Source organism: Psittacula echo (genome assembly GCF_963264785.1).
Source record: "Psittacula echo genome assembly, chromosome: 3".
Classification (NCBI taxonomy): Eukaryota; Metazoa; Chordata; class Aves; order Psittaciformes; family Psittacidae; genus Psittacula; species Psittacula echo.
Genome location: NC_137736.1, coordinates 18,991,335 through 19,014,841, shown reverse-complemented (window position 1 = coordinate 19,014,841; position 23,507 = coordinate 18,991,335). Strand labels below are relative to the sequence as shown.

At 46.1% G+C, this 23,507-nt stretch overlaps 1 protein-coding gene across 1 annotated transcript in view; it reads right to left on the bottom strand.

Moving 5' to 3' along the window:
• The window catches only part of MPZL1 (myelin protein zero like 1), a gene marked incomplete at both ends in the record, with an annotated part of 46,993 nt that extends 23,972 nt beyond the window's left edge, over window positions 1-23,021 (bottom strand). Inside the window, one exon of the mRNA XM_080614218.1 lies at window positions 22,892-23,021. Within this exon, the coding sequence (XP_080470344.1) occupies window positions 22,892-23,021 (130 nt within the window). The remainder of the gene's footprint in view (window positions 1-22,891) is intronic.
• Between the last annotated feature and the right edge of the window lie 486 nt (window positions 23,022-23,507).

Genomic DNA, 23,507 nt, shown 5'->3' with positions numbered 1-23,507 from the left:
GTATCCCTTAAAAAAGACATTTCCTGTCTCTCTTGTCCTACAGCATGAGACATAAGTAGATCAGAGCTAGTCAGCATGGATTCATCAAAGAGAAATAAAGCTTAACCAACCTGACTGCCTTCTACAGTGGCTGGATAGATGAGGGAGAGCAGTGAACGTTGTCCATGTGGACTTTAGCAAGGCTCTCAACACTGTCTCCCATGACGTCCTCATCTGCAAGCTCAAGAAGCACAGGCTGGACAAGCGGACAGTGAGGTAGATAGAGAACTGGCTGAATGGCAGGTCTCAGAGGGTTGTGGTCAGTGGCACAGAATCTAGTTGGAGACCTGTAACTAGTGGTGTCACCTCAGGGTCCAGTATTGTTTAACTTTCTCATCATTTACTTGGATGAATAGACAGAGTGCCTCTCAGCAAGTCTGCCAACAATACAAAACTGTGGCTGATGCCCAGAGTGCTGTACTGTCATTCAGAAGGATCCAGACAGGCTGGATTGATGGACAGAGAGAAACGTTCCAACAAAGGGAACTGCAGGGACCTGCACCTGGGAAGGAATAAACCCATGTACCAGTACAGGCTGAGGGCTGACCTGCTGGAAAACAGCTCTGCAAAGAAGGACCTGGGGGTTCTGGTGGACAAGGTGTCCATGAGCCAGTAATGTGCCCTTGTGGCCAAGGAAGCCAATGGTATCCTGGGCTGCATTAGGAAGAGCAGTGCCAGCAGGTCGAGGGAGGTAATCCTCCCTCTCTACTCAGCCCTGGTGAGGCCTCAACTCGAGTACTGTGTTCAGTTCTGGGCTTCCCAGTCCAAGAGAGATGTGATGCTCCTGGAGCAAGTCCTGGAATGATCACTAGAATGATGAAGGGTCTGCAGCATCTCTCATGTGAGGAAAGGCTGAAGAAGCTGGGTCTCTTCAGCCTAGAAAAGAAAAGGCTCAGGGGGATCTGATCAATGTATATAAGTATCTGAAGGGAGGGTGTCAGTATGGTGCCAGACTCTCTTCAGTGGTGCCAGGGAATAGGATGATTGGCAACAAGCATAAACTAAAACACAGGAAGTTCCACCTGAACATGGTGGAACTTGAGGGTGTGAGGATGACTGGGCATTGCAACAGGTTGCCCAGAGAGGTTATGAAGTCTCCTTCCCTGGAGATATTCAAGAGCTGTCTGGACACAATCCTACATAATGTGCTCTAGGAGCAGGGAGGCTGGACTAGATGACCTCCAGTGGTCCCTTCCAACCTCAACCATTCTGTGATTCTGTGATAAGCTCCTCAAATCTTAACACAATTGTTTGGAAGACACAGATAGGTTATAACATTTGACATTTGTTGACCCTTAGCTCCCTACTCCCATGCTTTCATTGAAATGGTGGCAGTTTCCACTACCTTGAACGTTTTGGCCTCCTCTGCCATAATAAAATCCACATGGATCAGTTCCAGCTCTTTTCCTTCTCTTTCCACAGTTGCCAGGACTGCTTTCTTCCAGCTCTTCCACTTATTTAAATACTTCAGTTGGAGAAAGCTGAATTTTGAGTCATATCACACTTACCCCCTGCTCTATTTCTTAAGCTTACTCAGCCTTAGCTCCTCTCCAGAGGAAAAAAAAATTATCACAGGAGATTGTCTGTGAGAGAAGAAAGCTTTAGAAAGGGAAGGTCTGCAAGGTAAGCAGGACAAAGACAAACATTTGCTCTTCACCTATAGATCACCCCTGATCTCATCCAGCTGCTCATAGCCCCAGTATTCCCCTCTGAATATATCTTCTGACCTTCAATTGTTTTAATTCTTCTTTTCATCAGAAAGATGCTTCTATTTTTCTCACCTACCATCAAAATCGTTGGAAAAAACAAACACCCATGCCTCTTCATCCCTTTCTTTTCCATCTTTAGTGTTGTTGGAGCAGTTTTACTCCAATTACATCAATTCTCATGAGCTAAACTGTCAGCCCCCACACTTCAATGAAAAGACTCCATCCTTATCTTGTTCTCAGACAATACTCCTACTCTTGAAATAGGACACAACACCCTCAGTAACTTACTAATCTTACTACTCTTACTTACTTACTAATCTTTCCCTATTGTTCCCATCATGGGTCTTTATTCTTCATCAACACTCTCTCTATTTTCAGGTCTCTTTCCTCAGTATCTGTCTCAGGTAGCTCATCTGCAAAACAAGTACAGCTCCCATCACTGCGCTAACTACTCAGATCCACGTCTCTTCTCAGAATCTGTCTCCTTACGTTCAGAGAACAGTCTCAGTCTGACATCTTTGCCAATCCTAGGTGTAGGGATTGGTGCATGGACGGGAAGCTGCTAGGAGGGACAGGAACCAGCTGACCCTGGGGAGGTGCTTGGGCGGCAAATATAAGGAATTCTAACTGCGCAATAAATCGTTGGTGACCCGCATTCCGTGAATGCTCTATGTCTCAGCCCTAGTTCGGAGAGAATTAGTGCTTCCGTCCCTCACCACACGAGTAGCGAGAAACTACAAGTGGTGACCCCGACATGATAGCAATGGATGTGAGCCACGTGGTACAGGTACTGGAGGCCCTCACGAAGCAAGCTGGGTTGCCGAAGGCGATATACTCGGGGCCAGCGGGCCACTGCATCCAATGGTTGCGAGGCCAGGGGGCGGTGGAGGCCCCCATGGACGTATTACATACCTCCCGATGGGGACGGATCCGCCAAGAGCTTTTGGAAGCGGTCTTGGCTGGGGAAAAGAAAGCAGGAGATTTAGGGGAGACGTGGGGTGCCATCGAGAAAGTTATCTCCAGGAGAGGAGCTGCCGGAGCGGCTGCAGGACACCGAGGCGCTGCGAGTGGAGGAGCCGCGGGTGCAGACCTTTGCGCGGGAGCTGTGGAGGAAGGTGCCCCGGGAGGTGCAGCCGGAGCTCTCAGGCCGCGCGGCCGAGCGGGCAGCGCTGGAGCTGCAGCGCGACTGCCAGAAACCGCAGCAACAGCAACAGCAACAACGGCAGCCGCAGGAAAACGCGAAGTGGAGTGTTGTGAGCCCTGGTAACACTCCCCTTTGTGCGACAGGGCAGGGGAAACGGGGGTTCCCCACAACGAGCGACAGCAACCCTCAAAGCCTACCCTGGGGGAATCCTCCCTACTAACGACATTGTCTTTATCCTTGGCTACCAGGCCGGAGTGTTTAGTTTGTTTTTGATTTTCTAAGGAAAAAAAAAAAAAAAAACAAAAAAAAACAGGTACCCTTATAGCCTTTTGAACATGTTATATGAGTAATGTGGCAGACTGTGGACTTGGGATCCCATATACAACTCATTTGATAGTCTCTCTGTGATCCACATGTACTAGAAGTTGGCAAATATATACCCATGTATATCCATGTTTCTATTAGCCCTTGGAGATTTTTTATAGATATTGCTGACCACTTCTTCCAATGTAGGCTGGCCACCTGCATCGGAATGAGCTTGCATTTTGGTCAGTGTAAAAGCCCAAGGCTCATGAGATGTGGGGGAGGCAGAGCCTCTGTGGGGATGCCCACTAAAGTTGAGCCTCCAGCCTCACACTGCGATGGTGCTTCTTGGAGCTGATTTTTTGATTGTCTTCATAGGGTCCTTACGCCACGTTCCGTATGAGGGACTGTGTAGTGGGAATAATGATTGTCTAGGTTTTGTGTTTCAAATACTGTAATTGCATGGAGTGTGCCTGTGGGATCCCATGTGTGCGTGTGTGTGTTGAGGGTGGACAGTGTTCTGTATATTTTTTGTTGTTGGGTTTGTGTAAAAGTTTTAATGGGTAGCAGATTAACATTTTGGACAAGAAAGGGTTAATGCAAAGTGCTGTTGCTGGCAGGTATTTATGGCTGCTGATAAGCAGGCAGGCAGCTGTAGCTTCACATTCCTTTCCCATCAGAATGCCCTTGAATCACTTTAACCTGCCTCCTTCTCAGGAGCTGATAGTGTGGGAGAGGGGGTATGTTTGTGTCCTCCTACCTACAGGTCCATGGCAGCTGCTTGCAAAGTTTGCAAAGCCTTGCCATGAGCTGGACAGACAAGTGGAGGAACCCGATGCCTCAGCTACAGGAACTGACAGTGAATACCCTGAGCAGAATGAGATAGCGGAGGAGAAATATAAATGATTACAGGACATCACTTGGGGGCAACTGAAAAGTAACAACTTGAATATGTGTGCTTGTCACGTAGCTATTATTAGAGGCTGTGATTTTGTGTATAAAACCACCTGTATTTACTAGCCAGTTGCTAATGAGAAACCATACCTTGTATTGTGTGGATTTGTTTTTTTTAAAAGAGATGTTAGAGCATGCAAATTTGCAGCAGCTGCTAGAAAATGCTAAGACAAAAGCTAGAAAGATTCTAATATGATGGTAGTGTTATAAAGCAGGTAATGGAACAAATTAAGAGGATGGGAGAACTCCACTGGTAAGAAAGTTCTTTGGCTGGTTTCTCACTGCCGTCAGCATTTTCAACATGCTGTTGTAACCTGTAACAGTTATTCTGGTAATGTAAATCTGTGTCTGCTTTGCCACAATACCAACTTGTTACTGGATGAAGCAGGTGAAACTCTGCATTGACAACGAGGTACAAGAACTGAGGTTGACCAAATGCCTGTTACCACAGTCAAGGGCAAGACTGGGTTGGCCTCTGTGTTTGCCACCAAGAAGAACCTTTAGCTCCGCTGTTGGCTGCAACCCAGCAGGCGTGGAGCGGTGGGGACACATGCCATGCCAGACCTTGATGTGAGGGGATGGCCTCCCCTGTTATCAGAGAGACATCCAGGAGAAAAAGGGCAGACCCAGCAGCCTGTGATTGACCTATGTTGAAGAAATATGGAAACATGCTAAGATCTTACACATGGTGTATGAGGATGGGCAAGCCTCTTGGCTGGACAATTTGTTAGGTGAATGGGGACTGACAGGTTGGCTGGTTGCTCTAGTAAAAGGTGGACTAATGGTGTTTATTGTCATTTTAACGATTTTGATTTTGTTGCTGTGTATCTTTATCTTTATCTTTTTATAATCCAAAGAATGATAGAGTGCTACAAAGCATGTTTGGCTTGTATAAAAAGAAAAAGGCGGAGATGTGGATGACTTTCTGGCAAAGAACGGCCATGTACCCAGATCAGCAAGTGCCTACGTGGAGTCGGACATGAACCAAGGGACAACAAAAGCTGAAGGAATCCCAGCAAGATAAGAAGGAACTGACAAATGCTACTATGCCTGCACTAAGTGGGCTCTTGACTGATGTTGATAGTGTTCGTCATGCCACCTTACAAATAGGGCAGCAATCGACTTTTTATTGTTGGCACAGGGGCATGGTTGTGCTGAATTTGAGGGGATGTGCTGCATGAATTTGTCAGGTCATTTGGAATCAATTTATAAGAGTATACAACAATTGAAAGAGGGGGTTAAACGGCTAACGAAAGATGATGGATGGAGTAACTATATTATGTGTGTTAGTTTTATTTGTATTAGTAGCAAGTTATATGTTGCGGTGTGATATCTATGGTTAAGAAAAATGTAACATCCGTCTGGTTTGCTCAAAAACAAAAAGAGGGAATTGTGGAGTGGCTAAGGGACGGTGGACATTTCATGACCAACCCAGACATCTTAGCCTTAGGAGATGGTGGTTATGAAGAATACAGCTGAACAATGGACATGTGAGCAATCCCAGCTGTTTGGTTTTAGCCAAACTCTGAATTAAGTTGCAAGGCCTGAATTCAAGTTACTCAGGCTGTGAGGCCTAGCCTTAGGTTACTAAAGGACAGTTACGTGCAGTAGAATAAGGAACTTGGCATTTGCTCAAGGCTAACAAGATGTGGGAGCGGGATGGTGAAACTGCAAGTTATGTGAGAAAGGTAGCGAATGGTTAATTTTAGCTAGCTTGTTATCTGCTTCAGAATGTGTGGACTGCACTTCTGAGCCAATCACAATCTATATTGGTTACGTCTAGCCAATAGCAGTTCAATTTCTGGAAGCATATACTGTAGCTACTGTGCTATGACAGTGGTCTGTGGACCCCATTAGCCATTGAAGCTACGATGGAGTGTGCGCAAGTCGTTTTTCAGGCTTTGTCTGAGCGAGCTGCTGAAATTTGCCCAAATCACTGTAATAGTCATTCGCACATCCCTGGACTCCTAACTGAAGGTAACAATACTGCAGACCGTGTTGCACAAGGTCTGCCAGTCCCTGACTGTTGCGCTCCAGTTTTTATGCACTATTTACGTGTTATGGTTGATACCTGTAGCAGTGTCATCTTGGCTACGGCACAACGCAAGCAAGACACTAAAGCAGCCATTTTGCATTGGCGCGAGGTCATGGTGATTTTGGGAGTCCCTAGCCAGATCAAGACCAACAACTGTCCAGCGTATTCAAGTCAACTGGTGGCTTCGTTTTTACGACAGTGGGGCACTGAACATCAGACTGGTTGTCCTTATAACAGCACTGGCCAAGCTATCGTCGAACACACGCACCGGACTCTGAAAGCTCGCCTCATGTGTCTTGAGGTGGGGGAGTCTGTACCCGGAGAAACTCCTGCAGTCTGTGTGCGCCGACTTCTACTTTCTGCTCTGACTAGTTTAAATCAGTTCTCGCGTGGATCAAGTGAACAATCCCCGATGAGCTTGCACTTTGCCCCACCTCTAGACAAACCCCCGTATCTGCAGGTATGGGTGAAAGATCCGGAAAAGGGTAAGATAGGGCAAATGGACCTATGTGCTCACAGGCGGGGCTATGCCTGTGTAGAGGGTGAGACTGGGCTACGCTGGGTACTGGCAAAATGATTATTACCGTATTTGTAGTTGTGTCTGTAAGTTTGTATTTGAGCTATATTTCACAGGTGGTGACTGGCGCTCGGCTGTATCTGGGAGAGAGTGATGGAAAGAGGTGTGAAATGACATCCCTGGCCCTTATGTGTCCAGATGACTTCACTCACGGATCGAGTCACGACGTGCCTTACTAACTTTGTAGCCGGCTGTTGAATACGACATCACTCAGGCCGGAAACACCTGCGTCTAGGTCCCTTTAGGCTGACACTCTGTGTTTATTAGTATTAGGATGTTTGTTTCCTTCTTGTTTGATTATGTAATATGCACCATGTTTGAATACTTAGTGGCACAAACGTTTCTTACTTAGTTAATTAGAGTTATAAGCTGCTTATCTGGAATAGCTGTTAAAACCCTGAGTTTTCTAGTCTTGAGGTGGGGGAGATGTAGGGATTGGTGCACGGACGGGAGGTTGCCAGGAGGGACAGGAACCAGCTGACCCTGGGGAGGTGCTTAGGCGGCAAATATAAGGAATTCTAACTGCGCAATAAATCTTTGTTGACTCGCATTCCGTGAATGCTTTATGTCTCAGCCCTAGTTCGGAGGGAACTAGTGCTTCCGTCCCTCACCACACGAGTAGTGAGAAACTACAACAAAAGCAACATATACTTGTGAAACACTGCTTTCATTAAGAAATACTTTTTACTTAATGTGGAGTGTGTTGCGAAATGACAATGTCTGCTGTTGATATCTCTCTCAGCTACAGTTGCATGACATTTAGTTCCTTCTCCCACAAAGCAGTTTCCCCACACAATCAGCATGAAACTACAGCAGCAATACCCCTACAAAGCATCCCAGAAAACCAGCACGAAGTTATAGCCCCTACTGCTATTACAGGCACTTATGTCCCCATAGGCCATTATTTCTTCACTGTAGATAAAACACCTGGTGGAGAAAAGCTAGTTTTCATGTCTTGATAGACAGGAGTAGACATGCTCAAATCATTCCTCTGAAACTCCACAAGATCTGCTAAAGCATCCAGACACTGGATCGAATTTCCACACAAAGAATTCACTGACATCATTTAGCCTTAACACGGAAGTGAAATCCATGCCAGCCACTCCACTCAGGAGCAAACTATGCTGTGTTTCAAAAGGACAACACACAAGTGTTAAGGAGCCACATATATCAGCATAACAAAAAAAACCCCAGACTGTCTGACAGAAATCCACTAGGGTGTTACCTGGTCTGAAGTCTTACAAGGTGTATAGATATAAAAATGCATATATAACATATATATTTCTACATATATGTTCTTGCATGTCATTGTGGTTGGGTTGACCTTGGCTAGCTGTCACATGCCCATCCAGCTGCTCTCTCACTATCCATTTGCAAATAGGACAGGGTGAGAGAATAAGATTGAAATGCTCATGAGTAGAGATAAGGACAGGGAGATCACTTACCAGCTATTGTCCCAGGCAAAACTGACTTGATTTGGGAAAATTAATCTAATTTATTGCCAATTAAAATAGAGATGGATGGTGCAAAACAAAGAAAAAAGCTAAACTACCTTTCCCTCAACCCCTTCTTCCCCCAGCTCAACTTCATTTCTTCATTCCCAACTCCTCTACTTCCTCCCCACTACCTCGCAGCTGGGGGAAATGGAGAGCTGGGGTCAGTCCATTATAGCTCCTTGGTCCTCACAGCCTTCCCTGCTCCAGCACGGGTTCTTCCCATGACCTTGTAGTCCTTCAGGAGAACCTACTCCAGCCTAGGGTCATTCACGGGCTGCAGTGGGGCTATCTGCTCCAGCACGGTCCTCTCCATGTGCTGCAGGGGAATTCCTGCTCCACTGTGGTCTATCCCAAAACTTCTAGGGGCTGCAGTGGGGCTATCTGCTCCAGCACAGTCCTCTCTATGTGCTGCAGGGGAATTCCTGCTCCACTGTGGTCTATCCCAAAACTTCTAAGGGCTGCAGGAAAATACCTGTCTCAGTGCCTGGAGCACCTTCTCCCCTCCTCCTCTCATCTTGGGGTTTGCAGTGTTGCTCCTTACACTTTTTCTCCTCTCGCCCCTCACTACCTGCATGGTGCCTTGTGGTGCTTTGTTTTCCCTTAAACATCGAAGAGGTGCCCTGAGCTGGGCTTATGGGCTCAGCTGTGCACTGCAGTGGGTCCAGCGGAGCTGCATGAAACTGCCTGTGCCAGGCATGAGGTAGCCCCAGCCTCTCCTCACAGAGACTGTCCTTGCAGCCCCACCTCCACCAAAACCTTCATGTTTACCCTCATTATGGGGAAACCCCAAGCAAAACTACAGGCTCGGCAGAGACTGGATTGAGAGCAACTCCGAGGAGAAGGACTTGGGGTGTTTGTTGACAAGAAGCTCAACATGATCCAGCAATGTGCACTTGAGCCCAGAAACCAACTGTGTGCTGGGCTGCATCAAAAGCAGCGTGACCAGCAGCTAAAGGGAGGTGATTCTGCCCCTCTGCTCCAATCTTGTGAGACCCCACCTGCAGTACTGTGTTCAGCTCTGGTGCCCCCAACACAAGAGGGACGTGGACCTGTTGGAGCAAATCCAGAGGTGGCCACAAAAATGATCAGAGGGCTGGAGCAGCTCTTTTGTGAAGACAGGCTGAGAGTTGGGCTTGTTCAGCTTGGAGAAGGCTTCAGGCCTTCCAGTACCTAAAGGGGCCTATAAGAAACCTGGACAGGGATTGTTTACAAGGGTATGTAGTGATAGGACAAGAGGAAATGACCTGACAGAGGGGAGATTTAGATGAGATATCAGGAAAAAATTTCTTCCCTGTGAGGGTGGTGAAACACTGGCACAAAGTGCCCAGAGAAGCTGCGGCTGCCCCATCCCTGGCAGCGTTCAAAGCCAGGTTGGACGGGGCTTGGAGCAACCTGCTCTAGTGGAAGATGTCCCTGCCCATGGCAGGGGGTTGGAACAGGATGAACTTTATGATTCTGTCCAACTTGAACCATTCTGTGATTCTATGATACATGACACAAAACAACATCAGCTATAGAAATGATGACTAAACAAAGTCACACCAACCAATCTTGGCATTCAGGTTTCAAAGCAACTAAAACTAAATTTTGTTGCCTCCAAGGAAGACAGAAGAGTTTCACCCTCAAATGCCAATCACCATAACAGCTTTTTGCTGCTGCTGCAACAGTTCCCAGGTTGCCAGTCTTGTCAAGACTTCCTGCTGAAGGAAAAAGAGTTCCTGTCTTCAGTAACACAGCCAGTCCTGCAGCACCCTACCAGCTCTATGAAATAGAAAGAGAAGCTGCTGATACCTAGCTCATGAACACCTACTACCTCCTGCTGCCTTACTGCTGGGAAAATTCATTCCCCTGCAGAGACAAGCTCAGAAGAGTATCTGCTAACACAACATTCACTTTCTCTTGGCCTCTCTTTACATTCAGCTAAGCTCTGCCTGACTCAACAATGAGGAGTGGGGAAAATAGCATTTTGTCACTGCAAGTGAAAGGAAAACAGTTTTGTTGAGAAGCCTTAAGATGGCTGTGGCAATGCTGCCAAAGCAGTCATTAATATCCATATATATCTCAGCTCTGCGTACCTCTCTGCACCACCTTCGACAGAAATTAAAGACAAGCCTTCAGAGTCACTAAGCTTTGGTACCACCTCCTGCTCCCATTTAATCAGTTTTTCAAGTGGTTTCCTCCACATGATGCAGACCTGCTCATTTTTCTACCAAAGGGCAGCAGAAGAACCTATGCTGAGATTACTTCCACAGCCCATGCTTTTACACAAAAATGAGGAACAAGCATGAGAAACAGCAAGGAACATCTGAGCTCCCTTGCCAGCCAGTCCACAGATTTCTTGTTTGATCCCAAAGAAATCATTTCACTGATGTACCACTCTCTCAACATGGAAAGCATAAAATTGAGATGCTTGTAAAGGTGCCGAGATTCATGAACAAGGAAGCATTATAGTTGCACTGCTTCATGCTTCAATTATAGTCAGTCATATGTCACGTTTGGGCAGATGCTTATTTAGTCTCAAGGCAAATGACATCTAGCCAGTAACCAGCTCTAGTAACTTTTCCTTGGGGATCACGAAGTAATACGTCCCTGCCTGTGCTGGAGACTGGGACACCAATCAGCAGCTCAGGTACTTTCCAAACCAGACATCATATTTTCCATTCATCAGCCCTTAAGTGGTTTTCCTTCCATGAACAAGTAAGTTTACAAGTGTCCAAACTCAAGTAAACAGTTCTTGTTAAAAAGTCAAACCAAAATAGTGAAAAACCCAAAGGGGTAAGTTAAGTAAACAGATCCGAAGTGCAAAGGGTAACTGGAACAGCTGATGGCAGCTGTTCTACCTCTAATCTTTCACTACTAACATAGTCACTCACAGAGAAGATTACTCCTTGAGCACACTGAAAGATTTCAGAAAATGGGAATTAAGATTAAATAAGGACTACATAGAACAAGAAGAGTATATCTTAGAAAAGTCTCTTTGAAACACACCAAGTTTTCCCCACAAAAAGGATATCATTACCTTGCTCTTCAAGGATCAGATCCCTTATTGCTCCACTGAATGCCTGGCATTCAGCTCTGGCACCTTGCTCACAGAAATTTTATACTTATTTGCTAATTTGCTGAGCAAACTCATAACTAGCTATAACCTGCAGTAACACCATAAAACCAAAAGAAAAAGCCCATGCTACATATTTCAAAGCATTGTTTCACAAGAATTTGTCAGTGGTTGTGCCAATTTAAATAGCTCCCATGCACACTTATAACGTGATGAATCTGATCAGGAACTAATCCATGTTCAAAACAGCCCTTTTTCCATTGTTTTCTTTTAAACCAGACCAATACCTTAACTCAGTCCACCGTAAGCCACATCTGTACAACAACAACAACTGAGTAAGGTTAGGAAGCACTGAGCAGAAGCTGCTTCATCTGGCTCTTCCCAGGAACATTTTCTCAGCCTGTCTTCATACGGGAGGTGCTCCAGCCCTCTGATCATCCTCATGGTCCTCCTCTGGAGCTGTTAGAGCAAGTCCAAGAGCACCTCCAATATGAAGATAGGCTGAGAAATTTGGGGCTCTTCTGCCTGGAGAAGAGAAGCTGCGTGGAGACCTCATAGCAGCCTTCCAGCACCTGAAGGGAGCCTACACAGATGCAGGAGAGGGTCTCTTCATTAGGGACTCTAACAACAGGACAAGGGGTAAGCGGTTCAAACTTAAACAGGGGAGGTTTAAGTTAGATACAAGGAAGAAGTTCTTTACTGTGAGGGTGGTGAGGCACTGGAATGGGTTGCCCAAGGATGTTATGAATGCTCCCTCACTGGCAGTATTCAAGGCCGGGTTGGACAGAACCTTGGATGACATGGTTTAGTGTGTGGTATCCCTGACCATGGCAGGGGGGTTGGAAATAGGTGACCTAAAGGTCCTTTCCAATCCTATTTTATGATTCTACGATTCTCTTTTGCGAAGTATTTATGGCCCCCCTTATAGCACACTGTACACCACTACCCAGTTTACACACGGGTCATTTCTAGAGCCATCTCTTTGTTTAGAGCAGCACCTTCATCCACTCCTGTGCTGACTTTGTCAAGCAGCAGGGTATGCAGCACCTCCACACAGCCATCAACTCAAAACCTTCCACGCCAAAACAGTCAAGCAATCCTGTAAGACCTCTATTAGAAAACTTCAAGACATAGTAACCAGTTAGATTTTAAAAATCCAGCTGCATATATGGCTTTACAGAATTGATTACCAAGAGGGAGCCTTGTTCACCATCATCTTTCACTTGCACACATTACAGAAACGAGGTACTGAAAAGCAAAACAGATGGCTAGCAGCCAACTGAAGATAAACACTTCTGGTGTTGGCCATTTTGCCTACCTGGAAGTCACCTGCCCTGATTTAACCGCCACTTCATGAAGAGTGTTCACTTCATGAAGAGTGTTCACTTCATGAAGAGTGTCACCAGCCACACAACGAAACCTAGAGTTCACTCAAGGAACAGAACTTCAGTCTGATTTTAAACACGGAAAGTAGGGTGTAACCAATGTTTTAGGCCAAGCTGCCTTAACGCCCCTTAACATCATGTGTGTAGAGCAAATGTACTGCAAAGACTCTTTTTATACACGGCTGGAAGAAAGTTCATGAGAACAACCAGCCAGTCTGCTTTCCTTATATACTTTCAGCCAAAAGCCAGCAGCTGCACCAAGTGGAAAGTGTCAACTCAACAGTTAAATAAAAATGGAGGAGCTGAAAGGCACAGTAACAAAATGGAACAATATACAATGGCTGTGGGCTAACCCCAGTGGGCAGCTCAGCCTCATCCAGCCACTCGCTCACTCCCCCATCCGGAGGGGGGAGAGAATGGGAAGAGTAAAAGCAAGAAAACTCATGGGTTGAGATAAAGACAGTTTAATAGGTAAAGTAAAAAGCTTTCATTCACCACTTCCCATCAGCAAGCAGGAGTTCAGTCATCTCCAGGAAAGCAGGGCTCCATGAGGTGTAACAGTGACTTGGAAAGACAGATGCCGTAACTCTGAACAGCTCCCTTGTCCCTCTCCCCTTTCCCAACTTTATATATGCTTAGCATGACACCATATAGTCTGGAATATCCCTTTGGTCACTTGGGTCAGCTGTCCTGGCCATGTCCCCTCCCAACTCCTCGTGCATCCCCAGCCTACTCACCGGTGGAGTGCGGTGACAAGCAGAAGAAATCAATGTAAAAGAACAAAAGAACAAGTAACAGAATGGTCCTGCCACTTTAAAGGTATAAGAGATGGGGGAGGGGGAGGAGGGGGATCAAGAGAAGTAGGTGAAAACACCTGACTAAAGGGTTGTCTTTCAACCAGCTCAGACAGCAAAAAATACTGACGTTAACCCTGCCTCAAGATGCATACCCACAGCATTTGTGCCATGGGCACAGCTTACCACTAAACCCTAAACTTACCACTAAACTTGCTTTTCTAAGTAACTGCTGGTTGGAGGTAACAGTAAATCACTTAAGTTAGAATTATCCAAGCCTCTTCACCAGCAGCAAAGCTAGTTCAGAACTTCTTGCTCTTACAGAAGATGTGCTAATCACTACATGTGGGGTTACACTAACCCAGATCAACAAAGTAATGAAGATAAACAAACCACACACACACAGAGAAAGGACACAAACCACAAGGATATAAATGTTTTCATGCCCAGATCTTCCAGCTTTCTGATGTATTCCTAGGATATCCTGAGTTAGCATTCAATAGTTTGGGGCGGGGGGGGAGGGAATCCATACAAGACTGTTTCCTTTGCTAACTTATCAGTTAATTACACGTAGGTGGTTGTCATGGTTTAAGCCCAGCCAGTAACTTAAAACCAGGCAGTGTTCACTCACTCCCTGCCTTCTTCCTCCCCCTCTTCCCCCCCCCAACGCTGGCTCCCAGAGGGATGGGGAGGAGAACCAAAAGAATGTAACTCCCACGAGTTGAAATAAGAGCAGTCCAGTAACTAAGGTACAACACAAACCACTACTACTACCACCAATAATAATAATGAGAAGGGAAATAACAAGAGAAGAGAATACAACCACTCACCAATGACTGACCAACACCCAGTCCAACCTGAACAGCGATCTAGCCCTTCCGGGTAACTGCCCCCAGTTTATGTACTGGGCATGATGTGCTGTGGTATGGAATACCCCTTTGGCTAGTCTGGGTCAGATGCCCTGTCTCAGCTTCCTCCTGGCTTCCCCTCCTCACTGGCAGAGCATAAGACTGAGAAAGTCCTTGGTTGGAGTAAACATCACTTAGCGACAACTAAATAATCTGTGTTATCAGCACTGTTCCCAGGCTGAAAGTCAAAAACACAGCACTGCACCAGCTACTAAGAAGGAGAAAAATGACTGCTACTGCTGAACCCAGGATAGTGGTAGAAAGAGCTGTGTATGCCATACTTGATCAAACCACATCACATCACATGCAGAGAACTTCCACTATGGATGCTAATAATAAGCTTTAGATAGATGACCTTATGATGACCTATATAGCACCTCTCTAGTAAAATAAGAATTATTTAGAAACTACTCATATTAAGATCTTTCAAGTCAAAGAGTACAAGATGTCTGCCCTGTAAAACTGTTTCACTTCTTCGATTTTCCATCTAGACTGAAGGTGCCCTGTACAGCACACAGGATATTCACTGTCTACTACTATCAGTCAGGATAAGTCAAGTCCACAGACTGGAACTGCTGCTTAATACAATCAGTTGTAATTCAGGTAACAAGCAAAAAAGCTGTGCACATCGTTACTTACATAGAGATAGAGGACTGTTGGGTGGCTGGCAGTCAAGAACCACCTAGCCATTTTACAAGATGACACTTGTAAAGCTACACTTTATCACCAAAATATTAAGCTACTATCTCTTCAGCGTATTCAAGAACTTCCTGCTGCTGCAAATGAGGTGACCTGAGCAACAGTATCACCTTCAACCCAGCCAGCTCAGAGAAACGTTTATCTACTTTCTCGCCTTTTCCCTTTGCAGAACCTGTTTAGCACTGCAGGCAAGGAAGTCTTCCTACCTGCAGCATCTGTGGGCTCAGCTTAAAAGAACTGCTTCTGATGGGGTGAATACAGCAATTCTGACTAAAGCTGGCACAAGCATGAAGTGAGCATTGCAGCTCTGACTTACACTGTTATTTTCAGGAAACACTTCAAGCAGCAACTGAAATGTGCAGGTAAGCTCAAAGCAGTAATAGGCACTTGAGCTATTTACAGACCTCCGTTTGTTATGGACCTATGTGCACATGTATGTGACTGTGTATAAAAGGAGTAGTAGGAAAAAGAAAAAAATCAAGTAGAAATATCAGTCATGTTATTTCTGGTAATGTCTAGACATTCTTCAAGACTTTCAGAACCAATCGGGCACCACCCTCCTGTTAAACTCTTGATGCTATCACTTTAAGTGATATTTAGAGGGTTTACAAATTCAAGATTGCAAAATAATCCATTTTCTTGACACTCTTGAGTAGTAGTTCAAAGCTCACCCACACAGATAATCATCATTTTTTCATGGCTTGTCTTCGCAAACGAAGATTTGGTAAGGGCTTTACCCACACTTACTACAAGCATGCTGATGACTAAAAAGGCCAATGTGGGATAGGCAAATCTGCTTGCAAAAAGCACAGTGAAAGGTCTCCTTGGGTGGTATAGGCGGGGTGCGATTCTTTCTACGTTGTCTTTTCTCCTTGAGACTAATTCTGCGTGTGCTCTCAAAGGAGACAACAGTGTTATGTACAGTATGTCTCCAAGTCTCCCGATTGGAGGCCAAGGTGGACCACTGGTGGTAATCAATATGGCCAAGGCTGAGGTATTGTTTCAGGGAGTCCTTATATCTCTTCTTTGGGGCACTTCTCTTGCGGTAATCGGTGGCAAGTTCACCATAAAACACAATCTTAGGGAGGCAGTGATCCTTTATCCTAGAGATGTGCCCTGCCCAGCTGTCGTGGTTTAAGCCCAGGCCGTAAATCAGAACCACGAAGTCCACTTCCCCCCCACACACACCTTTCTTCCCTCCGCTTCTGGAGGGACGGGGAGGAGAATCAAAAGAATGCAACTCCCACGGGTTGAGATAAGAACAGTTTAATAACTAAGGTATAACACAAATCACTACTGCTACCACTAATAGTAATAATGATAAAGGAAATAACAAGGAAGAGAATACAACCGCTCACCAACCGGTACCTCACCCCCACCCTGTCATGATCCAGCCCTTCCGGGCACTCTCAGTTCTACATCCTGGGCATGACATGCTGTGGTATGGAATACCTCTTTGGCTAGTTTGGGTCAGGTGTCCTGTCCCTGCTTCCTCCCAGCTTCTCCTCCTCCCTGGCAGAGCATGAGACTCACAAAGTCCTTGGTCAGGGTAAACATTCTGACCAGTAACTGAAAACATCGGCTTTATCAGTATTATTCCCAGGTTGAAAGTCAAAACACAGCACTGCACCAGTAGAAAAAAATGACTGCTACTGCTGAACCCAGGACACCAGCACAGCTGTGATTGCAGCAATAAGGCCTCGATACTGGTGACCCCTGCCTGTTCAAGGACAGTAACATTTGACACATAGTCCAATGGATGTTTAGAATTGTACGGAGGCAGCGCTGATGGAAGCGTTCAAGGAGTCGCAGGTGATGGTGGCAGATAACCCATGATTCAGACCCATATAAAAGAGTAGACAGTACAATGGCTCTATAGACACTAATCTTTGTACTTTTCTTCAGGTGTTTATTGCACCAGACTCTTTTATGGAGCTTTCCGAATGCTCTATAAGCCTTTGCTATTCTGTTGTCTATCTCTTTGTTGATCGTGGCATCCGAGGAAATAATGCTTCCCAGATAGCTGAACTGCTGAACTGACTTAAGCTGACTTGCCAATGGTAATGTGGGGATGATGATAATCTTCTTGTGGTGTGGGTTGGTAGAGAACTTCTGTCTTCTTCAAGCTGACTTCCAGCCCAAAAAGCTCAGCCGCCTCCGCAAAGCATATGTTAAGCGCTGCAGAGCTGCTTCTGTGTGGGCAACAAGGGCGGCATCATCAGCAAAAAGCAGATCACAGACAAGATGATTTAGGGTCTTAGTGTGGGCCTTCAGTCACCTTAGATTGAATAGGCTCCCATCGGTACGATATCGAATATAAATGCCGTTTTGTTCATCGAGGTCTACCGTAGCCCTTTGGAGCATCATGCTGAAGAAGATTGTGAATAAAGTTGGTGCGAGAATGCAACCTTGTTTCACACCACTGGTTACTGGGAAGGGCTCAGAGTGTGCATTGCAATATCTGACTTGGCCTTGCTGATCCTCATGTAACAGAATAATCATTTTGAGGAACTTGGGGGGACAACCTAATCGTTCCAAGATCAGCCACAGGCCTTTTCTGCTCACAGTGTCAAAAGCTTTGGTGAGGTCAACAAAAGTTACATAGAGCCCCTTATTCTGTTCTCTACATTTTTCTTGCAGTTGTCTGAGAACAAATACCATGTTTGTGGTACTTCTATTAGTATTATTCTATTTATCTATTTTATTTATTATTATTATTATTATTAATTATATATTATATATATTTATATATAATTATATTATTATTAGGTTTTAATTTTTAATTTAAATAAATTAATTTTATTATTATATTATTATATAGTATATATTATATATTATATATATTATTATATATTATTATTTATCTATTTTATCTATTATATCTATTAGCTCTAAAACCACACCGACTTTCAGGTAGAAGTTCTTCTGCGATAGCGGGTTCAAAAGTATTCTTGTAAGAATTTTTCCAGCAATGGAGAGCAGAGTTATACCTTGGTAGCTTGAGCAGTCTGACTTTACACCTTTTTTCTTATGCAGAGTGATGAAGATTGCGTCACGAAAACCTGATGGTAGTTTACCTTGTTCCCAACAGCGCACAACTAGCTCGTCAAATTTAGCATGAAGTGCTTGGCCTCCATGCTTCCAGATTTCGGATGGAATTCCGTCGACCCCAGCTGCCTTGCCTGTTTTCACCTGCTGTGTAGCCTTAAGAGTCTCTCCCATCGTAGGGGGTACATCCAATTCGTTTTTCACCAGATGTTGTAAAATGTGTTGGATTCCTTCTCCTTGGACTACACAGTTAGCACTAAAGAGTGTTTGAAAATGTTCAGACCAATGATTCAGGACAGAGATTTTATCTGTAAGAAGCGTTTGACCATCTGCACTAAGTAAGGGGCTTTGAACCTGAAATGTAGGTCCATACACTGCTTTCAGGGCCTCATGGAATCCTCTGTGGTCACCCAAATCTGCACATAATTGAGTCTTTTCTGCTAGGTTGAGCCACCACTTGTTCTGGATGTCTCAAAGTTTCTGTTGGAGTTTACTACATGTAAGACGAAAGGCTGCTTTTCTTACATGGCAAAATGGCTGAGCGAGGTGTGCTTGATGGGCAGATCTCTTCTTTGTCAGCAATTCCTGGACCCCCTGACTGTTATCGTCAAACCAGTCTTTGTTTTTCTTTAAGGAAAACCCAAAGGATTCTAAGGAGGACTGCAGGATGCTATTTTTAATACGTTGGCAAAACACTTCAGGAGATGAGTCTATAAGATGGTCTTCAAGCCTAGTTTGAAGGTTAGCCTGAAAGCTGTCCCTCACTGCAGCTATTTGAAGACTGTTAACATTGAGCCTCCTCCTCGGAATGCCGCCCCTCTTAGGTTTGGGCTTGAAGTGGAGGTTAAGTTTGCAACGCACAAGGCGGTGGTCTGTTTGACATTCTGCACTAGGCATCACTTGGGTGTGACAGACATCGCAAACATTTCTCTGGCGCACTAAGACATAATCAATAAGGTGGCAATGTTTAGATCGAGGATGCATCCAGGTTGTCTTCAGGCTGTCTTTCTGCTGGAAAATAGTGTTGGTGATGGTAAGCTGCTGCTCTGCACAAAACTCTAGCAAGAGGAGACCATTATCATTGCAGCTACCAACACCGTGCATGCCTAGTACTCCTTTCCAGGCTTCAAAGTTCTTACCTACTCGGGCATTGAAGTCACCAAGAATTATGATCTTATCATCTATAGGAACCTTTTGAGTGAGGTGACACAGGTCGGAGTAGAATTTGGCTTTCTCTGAAGGGTCAGCTTGCAGAGTTGGAGCATATATGCTGAAAAGAACAACATGTTGCTTATTGTGTAGTGGAAGACATAAGGAGATAATACAATCGGAATGACCTATCGGCAAATTTTCAAGTTTAGAGATGATGGAGTTTTTAATCATGAAGCCAACTCCAGAAAGATGACTTTCAGTTTTGGATTTGCCTGACCAGTAGAGTGTATAGCCGGCACCATGTTCTTTAAGGCCACCTTCCTCATGAAGGCGAACTTCACTGAGAGCAGCAATATCGACGCAGAGTCGTGACAATTCATGGGCAATTAGCGCAGAACTGCGCTCAGGATGCCCACTGTTCGCTGTATCAAGCATGGTTCTGATGTTCCAACATGCGAGTGTCAATCTGGACACACCTTTGGAAGCAGGTGTATGCCTTTGTCTCTTTGTCTTTGATAGACCGCAACAGAAGATGCCCGTTGGCCGCAGCTAGCCAACCAGGTGGAATGGGAGATGAGATTTGGTTAGGCCACCTTTTCTAGGCCTCTCTCCATATGGAGCAAGCAGTGCTGTCCTTGAAGAGGCTGCTTGGTCATTCAGGATGCTGCCGAACAAGACTGTCATCTCCTGGGTCAGTCTCGAGTGACCAATGTCCTGAACCGCCTGCATGAAGGGTTGGGTCTGTGACTTCCAGTGCACCTTACCACCTGCCATTACGTCCCTCGCCTGTCGCTACAGGGCTTTGCAAGTGTGGGTAAACCCTTCGGGCTTGCGCAGTGGATTTTTTAGGTGAGGCACAGCGTGCGTGGAACTGGCCCCATCCTTTACACCTGAGGTTTATCTGCCAGGGCCTAGCGATCTTGGACGGTGACAGCAAAGTCCTTCGGTTGTAGGTTTGGTTAGAGTATCCTTCTCTTAGATGGATGGCCTTACAGGGCTAAACGAGCTCCACCTGCCCGGGTTTGACGTTAGAGTTGTCCTTCTCCTAGGATGGTTGCCCGAAGGCTAGTGAGCCCATCCTGCCCATGGACACACTTTGTCTGACCCTTCAGTTGAGACCTGTCTGGCATGGGAGAGCCTACCGAAGGCATGTGCCACCACCAGCACAGCTCCCAACCTCACAAGGGCACACAAGCTCTAACTACTTATCCCACAAATGTCCACAGTATCACAAACAGTACATTTGACAATGATCCTTCATTCTTACAAGTAAATGAAGCACTCAGGTTTTCAGATGACTGAGTGTAACAAGGAGGATGAAATTCTAACACACATATGAAGGTGCACATGAGAAAATAAGCTTAAAACCCAGTATCTGTACTTAGCCCTGAAGCAACATGCTTGGCTTGGCAAACTGTGATGTTAAATGAGGCCTGTACAACATGGTCCCCTGAGTAATATTTCTATCTCACTGCAGGTTATTTGCCACAGGGAACAGGTCTCCCACTGAGCATACAAAGAGCCAGAGGAGGAGCCACAAACCATGGCAGCTAAGCTATGCACACATTCCCCAGCCACACATCACATCCAAGCCATGGAGCAACAACAACCCTCTCAAAATGCCACTTCTGCCCTGGCCCTTTTGCTGGGTAGTTTTTGATTTCCAAACCCTCCCTAGAAGAAAATCCAGCACGAGGAAAGGGAATGGGAAGTGTCCTTGGAAATACAGCAGGAACTGGAAAGACACATGAAAGCTGAAAGGCAGAGCACTTATTACACAGGACTCATTATAACCCCAAATTCTAGAGGTCATCTTTGCCCTACTGACCACCAACCTACTTGCCATATGCAAAAGAGATGAAGAGCCTGCACTCTGGTCATTTTTCCTGTGCAAAGATCTAAACCTTGTGCCAACTCCACACATGGACAACAACAACCAAAAAAGCCTTTTCAAAGCAGACAGTAGGATTAAGAATGCGTAGCATAAGCACAGAGAGAAGCCAACACAGGAAATAACCTTTGATTTGGAGTTAGGGAAAAAAAAAAAAATAATCAGCAGTTGCAGGGATGGGAACAGAAACACAGTTCAACGCAGATAAGACAGGGATTTTAACATCCATTTATGCCTTTAAATTACAATCTCACTTCTTAGATAGTCCCCACCCTAGGGAGGGTCTCTCTTCCAAAAGAGTATATCATAGCTTTGCATGGTTTTAAGATACTGTATTTGGTTACATACCTCAGACTTTGTAGAATGATCTAATACTCCCAGCTACTCATAGCATTACTGTAGTTGTATCTTTTGCTGTGGTCAGGGGAAATACGCTTCCTTCTTTTTTTACCTCCATATTTATTTTCAAAGAAGTTATTTTTACTGTAAACTACGTATCATATCTATATCTACCTACTTAATTCTAAATATTAAGGCTGTGTCTGAAGATATACAGCAAGCCTTAGCACTATCTACTTGTATTTATTGCAAAATGCAGTAGTCTTAAACAAATCCAAAGAAGGCTATTTGGAAAGAAGTTGCTTAAAGTTTCTTACCACTCAGCACAGTTTCTTATTAAATCTCTTTCCAGACAGACTTACAGTTTTATACAGTCTTCCAGCCATACGAACTAAGAAGGCATCAGGCTTCTTTATTGATTCTTACTGAAATACTCTGCAAAGTTTTATGTACCAAGCAAGTACTGCCAACCAAAAATATCTTTAGATGTTGCACCATCATTGTCCCAGTATCTACATTATTGTCCTAGTATTGTGCTAGTATCTACACTTGGTACACTGAGCTACTCTGGGAAATGTGCCTGATCTTTCCATTCCATAATGACAGGTTAAACACAAATCTCTTTGCCCTTCAAGAACATAAGCCACAGCAAAGTTAAGCATTACCCTTTCCATTTCTACCGATTCATAGCCTCGTACTTATTCTCCATCTGTACGAGTCATTAGCGCTACATTCTGGATGATGTAATTACTCCTCCACTCAAACACTTCAATACTAACCAGATCAAAGGTGCTTTCTAAGTCATGTACCACAACTCCAGCGTCCCCATTTCCCGGCCACCTCCTCGCCGCGCTATACCTCTCCTCAACAAAGAGGACTCGCGTTCTTTGAATAACCACCCAAGAAGAAAATTGGCAAGCACGGGGCTGCCACGCATCACGCCAGCAGCATCACCAGGCCCGACTACGCCGGCTCCCTGGAACGGCCCCGGTACGGCCGGTAATGCGGCGAGGACTATCGAGAACTGTATTTCGAGGGGAGCATCAGCTAGACCCATGGCGCGGGTCACCTTCCCGGAGCGGCGTCTCCTTGCCCCCCCCTACCGCCCGCCTCACCCCTGAGGGCCCGGCGGCTCCTCCACATGTCGGGCCGGGCCCTCGCTCCCGAACGCGGATCGTTCGGTCGACCCCCGCCGGGTCCGAACCAAGCCGACAAGCCCAACCCGCCGCCGCCGCGCCGAGAGTCAGGTCGGGTCGGAAAGGGCAGCTCCTATCGCCGCATCACGATCCGCCCAGCCTGGGAGACCAGCCCCGAGGGCGAAGAGGCAGCCAACCGGCAGGCACTCATTCACTCGTCCACTCACCGGCGGTGAACGCGGCGGCGGTCAGCAGCCACACCGAGCAAGGGAGCCGCGCAAGAGCGACGACCACCCAGCACATCTCCATGCCTCCGACCGCTGCCATCTTTCTACCGCCCCCTCCCCGCACCCCCATTGTCCGCCCCGACGGCGGGCCCGCCCCCCGCAGCCCCCTTCCCTCGTCGGGATAGGGCCACGTCGCTGTCACTCGCACACACCTCCTGCGTCCTGCTCACCCCCTCCCCGGCCCTGCCCTCTCCCCCTCCTAACACTGGTCAGGACAGAGATCCGTCAAGCCCAGCTGCCCACCCCCGAGCGGGGCACGTAGATCTGTTTCCCCCACCTCGTGGTGGGTGGTGGTGTTGAAATGTTGGTGTGGGCATGGGGTTCCCGTGGGATGCGGGCACAGAAGCGTGGTGGCGGCATCTCCAGATGTGTTGGCGTAGGGGGATACATGGAAACAGTCCCTCTCTTGCACCAGGGCGAGCCCGGCCTGCCGCGCGTACGGCTGTGGCCTGCCAGCACTCCCTCCGCCTGGTTTCACCTCGCCTGCACCGTGGCCGCTGTCCTGAGTCCTTACTGCCCTACCGTCACAAGGCAAAAGCCCTCACGTCGGGCTTTG